Source organism: Ochotona curzoniae, unplaced genomic scaffold (genome assembly GCF_017591425.1).
Source record: "Ochotona curzoniae isolate NIBS_2020 unplaced genomic scaffold, NIBS_Ocur_1.0 contig_514, whole genome shotgun sequence".
NCBI classification, from domain to species: Eukaryota; Metazoa; Chordata; class Mammalia; order Lagomorpha; family Ochotonidae; genus Ochotona; species Ochotona curzoniae.
This window is the reverse complement of record NW_024466452.1, coordinates 41,377-51,470: the sequence shown is the minus strand read 5'-3', so window position 1 is coordinate 51,470 and position 10,094 is coordinate 41,377. Positions and strand designations below refer to the sequence as shown.

Sequence of the window (10,094 nt, the reverse complement as noted above, 5' to 3'; positions counted from 1 at the left end):
AGAAATTTCTCAAAACGTGTGTGTGTGTGTGTTTTCTTTGTTTTTAGTCCTACAAATTTTGGGCTTATTTTCTCTGTCTCTCTCTTTCTATATGTGCATGTGGGTATGTGTGCGTGTGTGTCAGCAAACACACAGAGTCTCTTTTTCTATTATTTTCCTTTTTCTTCAAACTCAGAATGCCAACGAAACAACAGCCCCAGCTGTATAAGCAAGAAGGTAAAAGCAATAAGGCATGGATAACAGAATGGGAAACTGGGAGAAATCTGTATTTTCCACTTCCTGGAAGCCCTGAACAGGCATAGATTGCCTGGTTAATTTTTTTATTTTTAAAATAAAGTCCATTTACACGACTTTGATGAGTTTAATATTATGATGAATGCAAGGAAAGGAAATCCCTAGAAACAAATCTTTCATACCTGAAGGATTGTGCAGAAGTAGATCCTTGAGGTTCTCAGTGAGCACTCCAGCATCCAGTAATATGAATACCCCTGCTCATTAGGACAAAGGGACTCAGGCTGCAATAACCCAGTTCTAGAAGTATTTTAGCATGCAATGTGGTTGATTCCTCTGACAATGTGATCCCTGTGTAGAGGGACAAAATGAAATCTGTCCAATAAAAGAACAGGAAACAGGTCATGAGAATGAGAGTACTCTGAGTGGCTCTGATCTCTGGGCTGGGATATTTGGCACACCTGGAGCTCTGGAGGTAGAGGACACGCTTGTGATGTTTGTACAGATAGAGAGCCATGTACACACTGCTCCAGCCCATGAGACTCTGAAAGGTGAGGTCCCGGAGAGCCATGAGACAGAGGAAGAGCCACCTGACCATTTGTGGAGCTGGCAGCATGTAGCAATAACCAACATACATTCTAACATTTGATTCATTCTTGTTGTTAACTGCTGTGATGTAGTGCAGCAAGTTAGAGCTTATGAGAAAGCTAAAGACCCAGAAGAGGAGGAGGTGGGGAAGAACCTGCCATGCAGTACGTGGTTTGAGCTTTCTCCATAAGTTGTTCCTGGGACTGATGGTGATGGCCTGGACAACGCTGAGGAGGCAGGTGGTGCAGATGGAGAGACTTCGAGCCACCCTACTCAGGTAAACCATGACTTTGCAAACAATCTCACCTAGTAGGAAGTTACTAAAATACACCACTGTGGTTATGTCTCTGATCCATCTGGTACAAATAATGACAATATTTGAAATAGCCAATTGAATGAGCATAAGATCTATGGAATTTTTCTCATGACTCATGACTAAAGTACGTACATGTTTCAAAAGCATAAGGATGTTTCCCAAAATTCCAGGCCCTGTGAGAGAAAGGAAGCTCATTTTCGGGATGAGGTGTCTCTGTGTCATCTTCTCACTTCATGGAATGACCTAGAGAAAACTTGCGGAATGCAAAGAAGTGAGCATGACAGTCTCAGATCAGTGGATGTGCTTTGGAATTAGTGAAAAGAATAGTACTGATGCAACAATATGTCCATAGTTCATTCCTTGTGTATAGCATAAAACTTATCTTTCCTTTGGATTTATTTATTTTTCAAAATGAAGGTATACAGAGAGAAGGAGAGACGGGTGTGTGTGGGGGGGGGAGTCTAGCATTCCAAAAGGCTTGCAGGTACCCAAGGTCTTGAGTCATCTTCTGATGATTTCCCAGTCCATTATCAAGAAGAATCAGAAGTGGAGCAACCAAAGCTAAAACTAACTTCCAAGTGGAATAACACTGCTGCAGGTTTAGGATCAGCCTGTTGAATCACCATGCCAGTCCCAGGCTCCCATCTCTACTTGGTATCTTCTTTTTGTCTTCTTTCTGCTGAAACAATGATGGTAAAAGTTACAGTTTAAACATTAACTCTGTGATAGGACATTTTCTTGCCTTTTAACAAAATCCTTCTGTGTATCAATTACATCCAAATTTACTAGAGGTTTGTTACAAAAAAGATGTGGATTCAGTGACAACAGTCCTTCATCAGGTCTAAATCACGATCCTTAGATCCTTGCATTTCTCTGCTCACATTCAGCAACTTATCAATCTGGTCTGTGCTGGTATCTGATGGGCATCCTCCTTACACTTCCACTGGATTTTGGGAAACTAACCATGCACAGAAAGTGAAACTCTGCATATTCTCACTTATCTATGGGAGTGAAAATTTCATTGCAAAATGTCAAACACACACAAGTAGTTGCACAGGAGGTAAATGAAAGTCAGTGGACAGAAGGTTGAGACTTAACAGGAGAAGTAACTTTGACATTCTATAGCTCAGCAAAATATGTATTTTGAACCAGGACAAATGCAAGGTTCAGAGCAGCCCTTAGGATTTTGAATGTTCCCAACAGAGGGAATGACAAACTGGGAGGTATTTAAACACAGCAGTTTTCAGGCTCTGCCCTTTTCATATGTTATTTAAGATTGAAATGTCATGTTCTAGCCTGTGAATTGATGCAATTAATATATGTATACTATTAATAAAATCTAAATGTAAGAATCATTTATACATTTAGCATTAGTGGTAGCATCTCAGAAGAATTACACTTGACCATTTCAAGCCAATTGCCCAGTAGCTAACAGAGAGAAAAGAAAAGGGTCCTAGCCCAAGGTGGAAGTGGCAGAGCTGAGGCTTCTGTGCTTCTCTACTTCTGGGGAGATCCGAGCAAATGCTTTTTCATGGCTTTGTTTTTGTCTGTTTTACATTCCTGTTTACCTTGTCCTTGCTCTCTGTCTGCTTAAAGAAAACTACCATGTATGACCCTAAAACTGCAACCTGGCTTCTTCAGTCACTAACTTTTCATCTGTTACAGGATGGTGCTTTATATTACCAAGATTTACTGTGAGAATTAAATGGGTAGATGCATGCAATGCTCATGTCAGTACCCAACATGAAAAAAGACTGATTTCCTAAACAGACTTGTCTGTGCTGTCCTTACACTAGTTGTCACATTTGATCGATTCTCTATATTATAGTTACTCTGTCATATCTTGAGTCTAAAAAATGTCAGAAAACAATTAATCATAAAATGCCACAAAGTACTGAAGGACACCAGAAGGAAGAGACACTAAAATGAAAGCAAAAAAAAAAAAAAAAAAACTTTGGAGAGGAAAGGTATACAAAAGCCAGGAGCCTGTGAGAGGAAGAGCTCCCCATCTGTGCTCAGAGTCCACTGACTGATGCACACTGCCTCTCTCACACCTGAGAGATGCAGCAGCCTCAGACTCAGGGCATCGATGGCTCTGCTGCACACAGTCTCCCTCCAGGGCCACACAAGCAGGTATTGCAGGATACACTGGGCAGCGATAGCCACCCTCTCCTTTGGTACTCACACCTTGCTCTTCCACAGGGACAGGGAAGCTGAGACAATGCCCTCTCCCGACCTGGCCCTGAAGAGCCCTACATGAAACAGCTTCCCTTCGAGAGCAAAGGCAACTCCCCCTGCACACACATACTCTGCCTCACTCACCTGAGCAGTCTGTAGGGTTGTGGCTGGAGCTGTGGCAGAGCAGCACAGTCAGGCCTGTTTATCCTTGCCTGAGTTCCAGCACTCATTGATGCTGTCAGTGATGTCAACATGTCAGTGTAATGAGTTTGGCTCCTTCAGGGTGCTCTGGGTCCCTGGGGCCAGCTCTGCCTTCTCTCTTGCTGAGCCCTTGGCTGTTGAGTCCATAAACACCCAGTTCTTAATTACAATGAAGCTGCACTAATGAGCAGAAGGCAGCATGATGATGAGCAGGTCTCAGAGGGTCCAGGTTCCTTGGACTTGACTGTGATCTCATCCTACCTCTGCCACTCACCACCAAGACTCATAAGCCAACTTGGAAGAAGTATCTGAGAGTCAGCAGTGGTCACTTCCTCAAGTTAGCTTTTTGGCTTATAGTGTTTTTAATATCTGAAAATGTTCATCAGGACCAACTTTTAGGTTGATCAACTTACTTCAAATTTCATAATCTCTTTATTTCTCTGCTGATATACATACTTATATTTACAAAACATTTACTTTTATTGGGAAAAATATTTTCAACTTAAATATATGTAATATCTAAACTATATTTAAATATTATTATATTTATATATCATACACATGTGTAGATTGTATATAATAATATTTTATATAATATTTTAAATTTTTCTGAAAAGATCAGATTTACAGAGAAACGGAGAGTGAGAGAGAAAAATCTTCTATCCACTAATTTACTACTTCAATGACCACACTGACTGGAACTGAACTTTTATCAAGCCACTGACCAAGAGTTTTCTGGGTCGCCTATGCAGGTGCTAGGTCCCACTTCTTTATGCTATCCTTCACTGCTTGCCATAAGCAGGAATTTGGATGGGCAGTGGAATAACCAGGACATGAACCAGCACAACTACGGGACCTGGTATTTACAATGTGAAGTTTTAGCCATTGGACCATCACACTGTGCCCACTACCGATACACCTTAACCATATCCGACCAATCATTCATAGAAAATTATGCATAGAAAATGCTGAAGTGTAGTTACTAAAGTCCTCACTTTGCACACTCTGAGATCCTTTGTGGGCACATATTCAGGCCCCTGCTGTGCTACTTCTCATTCAGCTCAGTGTCTGTGGCCTAGTAAACCAGCAGAGGACAGCCAAAGCCTTGGGACTTGCACTTGAAAGAAACTCCTGCATGCTGTCTTCAAATTGGCTCAATTCTGGACCAATGCAACCACCTGGGAAGTGAACCAGCAGACTGAAATTTGTTCACTGTTTGATTTAGCCTTCTGTTAGTATTTTGTTGGGACATCCTTCACACATTGCTTCGGCTTTGGTGGGTACTATTTCTTTTCTCTGTCAAAAGAACATCTTTAATTATCATTTGTAGGGCAGGTTTGAAATAGGTATATTGTTTGAGCTTTTATTTATTGAGGAAGATTTTATTTCATTTTCAAAGACAAAGGAAAGTGTTTGGCTTTTGTTCTGGGTTGACAAGTTATTACTTTTAGAATCTGGAAAATGTTGGTTCTTTCTCTTCTGGTCTGTAGAGTTTCTTGTGAGAGGTCATTGATGTTCCTTTATATATCAATATTTTATCATGCACATTTAAGAATCTGTTGCTTATGTTCTACTAAAGATATCTTGATTATCACGTGTCATGGTGAAGTTCACCTTTGAGCAACACTGTTAGGACATCTGTGTCCCTCCTGTGTTCTGTTTCGCAATTATTTCTCCTTATTATGAAAGCTTGTAATTATTATTTCATTGACGACATCTTTAAACCCAGCTTCTCTTTCTGTGCCTTCTGAAACTCCCATAACTTATATTTGTCCTTTTAGTAGAGTCCCTTCATTCATGAATACTTTTCTTAGTTTGATTCACTTCTTCTAGCTTTTTGATTATTTCTATATTTTGGCAAGAAACATCTTCTAATTATGAGATTCTTTCTTCTGTCTCATTGTATTATTGAGATTTTTCACTGACTTTTTAATTTTCCCCATGTGTCCTTCATTTCTAGAAGTTCTGGATTTTGTTTCAGTGTTGTCATTTCTTGTATGAAATATTCCTGAAATCCGTATCTGTGCTTCCCATTGCTGATAAGAAGCTTTATAATGAGTTTTCTGAATTCTTTATCACCAATTTCCTTAGTGTATTCCTCAGTTAACTCTGAGGTTGGCAAAGACTGTTGCTCCTTTGCAGGGGAGTTTCTTTTACTCTCGGTCATTGTATTTCTGGTTATCATATCCTTCTTGGGGCAAGTTTCTAGACTGTGTCACTCACAAGTCTACTGTTTGATTTTACCATTTGCATTTGGTACCCAGTTCTTCCTTTCTAGTCACTCGTGCTACTTCCTCCAGTGATTTTCACTTCTGGACACTTGTGTTAGGTTTCCACCATAGTCTCCATAGCTCCAGCTCCTGGATTACCACTCTTCATTTCCTGTGGTCTTGTGCTGTAACTGCACCATTGTGCATACAATCTTTTTCCCACTTCCAGTTTGAGCAGTTCCCGGAATTAGGGAGTCTCCATGTGTCCTATATAACAGGGTTGTCAGTACTACTGATCTTACCAGAACCTGCTCTTTCTTAAATTTGAGAATCATCTGGCCCATTTTGACCTATAAGAAGCCAAAGTCCTACTACCTTAAACTTAATGCAATACATTTACCAGCTAATGACAAGAACAAGTTAAGAGAGTGTCATTCAAAGTGGAATTTGTAGTTCATAGAAGCATAGAATTGAGGAGGATAGAAAAGAGTATCAGTGTCAGCAACAGAGTATAGTCTACCTAGCACTGGTTCCACTACAGGCCATTTAGGGAATCTTAATGCTACCACATTGCCCTACATTCCAGTTTTGAGATGTTTCCTTCTAAAGTGTTTGCAAATTTTGTACTATTTGGATTTTTTTCTGTGTTAACTAATCGTAAAATAATATTTAAGAAATAAGAAACTTTTCTTCAAAAATCATTTTATACAATTACATAGCCATATAAAATAATGGACAAAAACCATCTATATGTAATCTCTAAATATCTGAATATATAACTATAAAGTTTATTTTAACCATCTATAAAGGTTAATGGGAAAAGAGTAGGCAGGTCAGAAAATCTCACTGAAATGTTGGTTTTGCAATATAGTTTCTTTGAAGTTGTGTACTCTGTTCTGGATACCTATGTTTATATGATGCTGAAAATTAACCTAGAACAAATTATTAATTCATGCAGATTTAAACTAGTCGCTTACAAAATTGTCTCAGTTTAAGTGAAAAGTGTAAGGATGTAAAGCAAAAATACAGAAACAAGGACAGAAAATGGATTTCAAAATCTTTTATTAACACAAATAAAAACAAAATCCTATTAAAGCCTAAACAAATGTTTAGTGGTTAAAATTTTTCCATTTGTATTCCATGTTTTCAGATTCTGTTGTTGAAATTAAAACTTTTAAAAATGGAAAAACTTGAAAAGTTACGTATCTATACAAATACCTATATGGATGAAAGGAAAAATAATAAGAGCATTGGGTTTAGAATAAATCAAAATAACAGTGACATCACACCTGGGAGTGGACTTGAGTGTGAGTAACTTGCAGAGGGGAGTGGTGTCAACAGCAGACCCATGGCTATGTTCTGATGCGTTACTTTCAGCTGTTTGAACTGAATCTGTCCTTCTAAATCTTAATTTTTTTCTTTGTATTGTTCTTCTGTGTATTTGTTTTGTTGAAATCCAAAACATTGAAATGATGAAATGATGAAATGTATTCTCTATGGAGTAGCTCAACAGAAGAACCGTAAAGGCTCTGTGTGTTTTGCCAACTCTCAAAGCAGATATGCAGAAAATTAGCGGAGATGATTTGAAGTCACTCCAATAGTAGTAGGTAAATCTGAAGTGGAAAACTCATGATTCCTCCAAGATTTTTAGTGTTCAGCAGATCCAAGTCCTTCTCATAAAATAATAACAAAAAAATTGTACAAGTGAAACAATACCAAATTGTAAACAGATAATGTGATATTCAGGTGTTGCTGACTGTGTTGATACACCTGCATTTGGAGATTCAGTGGATAACAGTAGTAGCGGACAGCCTGTTACCCACTACACTGATAGTAAATTGTAGAGCTATCAAAATTCAGAATCGCAAACAAATAGACACCAGATGGCTTATAGTAAAATGCAGTGCTGTTTATATTTCAGTCCTCTAACATAACTTGGACTGAAACCACTAAATATTGAGTTTTCAAAATTTTGCATGAAAAAAATGAGCATTTGCACACTTATTGCCAAAGCCAACATACACCAGATGAATGCCAATATTTTTATTTTTAAAAAAAGATAATAAAAGAAATCCAAGAGATCCAGGGATGAGGAGAAGCTGGGCAGTGCTAAGCTCCAGCTCCTTCTGGGCACATTTTGGACTGGGGACAGGCTAGGCCAGGCTAGGATGCAGGATCCAATGTCCAGTGCCAAGAATAAGAGTGGGCTAAGACAGGCTGGACCAGAGCTACCATCAACACATGCAAGATCCAGGGTTAGGATTGGGTCTGGTGGGAAAATGAAGGCGAATTCTCCTGCTAGGCTGCAATTTAAATTGGTGAGGTGGAGGGTCAGTGTGGATCAGGCTGAACATGGCTCCAAGTGTCCCTTAGCCTGTGTGTGAGCTGGGCCTAAGGGAGTGTTACTTTGGGCTAGGCCTCAGTACCAACTGGTACTCACAAGAGCAGAGTGGGTGCAGGACAGTCTGGGCTAGGTTGTGGCACTTGCCAGTACCACAAGAGAGCCAGGTCTGAGGGTAGACCAGGCAGGACTGGGATGCAGTACCCACATAGTGAGAGCTGGGAATAAAGGAGGGCCATGTCAGGCTTGGCTGAGCACCCACCAGTTTGTGTGAGATCCGTAACTAAGAGCTGTTAAGACAGCTCCCACTGGTGAGTGCAACAACAGAATCAAGGCTAGGACAGCCCAGAATATGGGCCAGGTCTAGGGCAGGCTGAGTTGGGCCAATCTCCAGCACCCTGATGATATGTGCAACAGCCAGGATAGGTTGTAGTCAAGGCCAGATTGTGCTAAAACACATGAGAATTATCACTCAGAGATGCCTTAATTGAGCTAGTACTCAGAGCTTGTCAACATGAGCTGGGACTGGAGCAGACAAGATGAAACCAGGCTATAGTACCCACTCACTGTGGGAGACTGATCACAGATCTCTGCCTGCCTAGCCAATATGGGAGGATATAGGCACATGGCACACTGTGTTCCTGACTAACTGAGGCCCAAACATGGCCTGTTCACTGGACATGCAACAAGAACGATGGGCTGCACTCTAGTCTTTCTTCTCTACTCTGTTATGACTTCCTTTGTAAACAACTCTAGGAAGCTAAATGTAACATTCATCCTGCTTTTCAGCAGGTAATGAGTTTGCCCTGGACATATCTTCCTGTGTTTCCTTTACCTGATCTGCCCTCTTGTCCTGGCTGCTGTTCTCTGTTTTCCTCCCCTGTGCTGGCTTCTGCGTGTGGCTTCCCGCGATCTCCACCTGGGAGCCAATTCCCAGACTGCGATTTCATCCCATTTGGCAGCCTCACTCTCAGTGGCATTCAGTAGACACTGGCCCTTCTTAAACGCGAAGCAGATCCTTCGTGACTGAGGCTACCTGCAGTTTTCCCAGTCTGGAGAACCCAAGGCCAGACCTACAGATGAGCCGCAGGCCTGGTCTTTGACAGATCTCCCACCCCAAGTCATAATGGCCATCACCAAGCAACGCCGTGAGACGCATGCGCACGTCAGGCCTCACCAGGGCCAGTCACAACAGAGGCGCTGGGAAGACTGGTGAGCAGAACCGTTGTGTCCTTGAGGAGCCCTGCTTCCTGAGCACTTGCCTTGTTTTCAAAAACAGAAGCATCTTGGTTAATTGTGGGGACAATTTGGGAAACAAAGATTCCTCTCAGAACTTGAGACTAAAGACCTTGTCTGGAGAAAACCCCCCTCAAGGTAAATCTCCTTTGCCTCATTTCCACCCCTTGTGGAGCTTTGAACAGCTGCAATGCCAGTCAACAGGTATTATTTCTCTGAAGGGCCAAGTCCTACACCGCAGTTTATCCAATTCTTTTCCAAAATTGTCTCATTTCGTTTCTAAAACTTTCTTGATTTACTGATTGTACATAAAATCCTAATAATTAGCAGGGTGTTTGAAGAAAATCTTCACAAATAGATCACGACCTTTCATTTAACTTTTTCATTTAACATACTTCTACCTACTCAATATTACATGGATGAAATAATTATATTTCTATATTCTAAATACTTTTTAAATTTTAATTTTTCTATCATTTTATTTCATCTGAAGATCAAAGCAGAAAGGATATTTAAAAATAAATATTTTTTAAATATTCAGTTATTTTTATTGAAGTCAGATATACAGAGAGGAGGAGAGACAGAGAGGACAATCTTCCAACTGATGATTTGCCCCTCAACTGGCTGCAATGGCCAGAGCTCAGCCTATCCGTAGCCAGGAGCCAGGAGCCTCTTCCAGGTCTCCCACGTGGGTGCAGGGTCCCATGGCTTTGGGCTGTCCTCAACTGCTTTCCCAGTCTACCAGCAGGGAGCTGGATGGGAAGCGGGGCTGCTGGGATTAGAACTGGCGCCC

General features: G+C 40.8%; 1 protein-coding gene across 1 annotated transcript; it reads right to left on the bottom strand.

Annotated features, from left to right (window-relative positions):
- Positions 1-451: 451 nt before the first annotated feature.
- LOC121162102 (putative vomeronasal receptor-like protein 4) lies at positions 452-1,357 on the bottom strand. Its single transcript, XM_040988933.1, has one exon. It carries the CDS (start codon positions 1,355-1,357, stop codon positions 452-454), a length of 906 nt encoding a protein of 301 aa, XP_040844867.1.
- Positions 1,358-10,094: the final 8,737 nt, after the last annotated feature.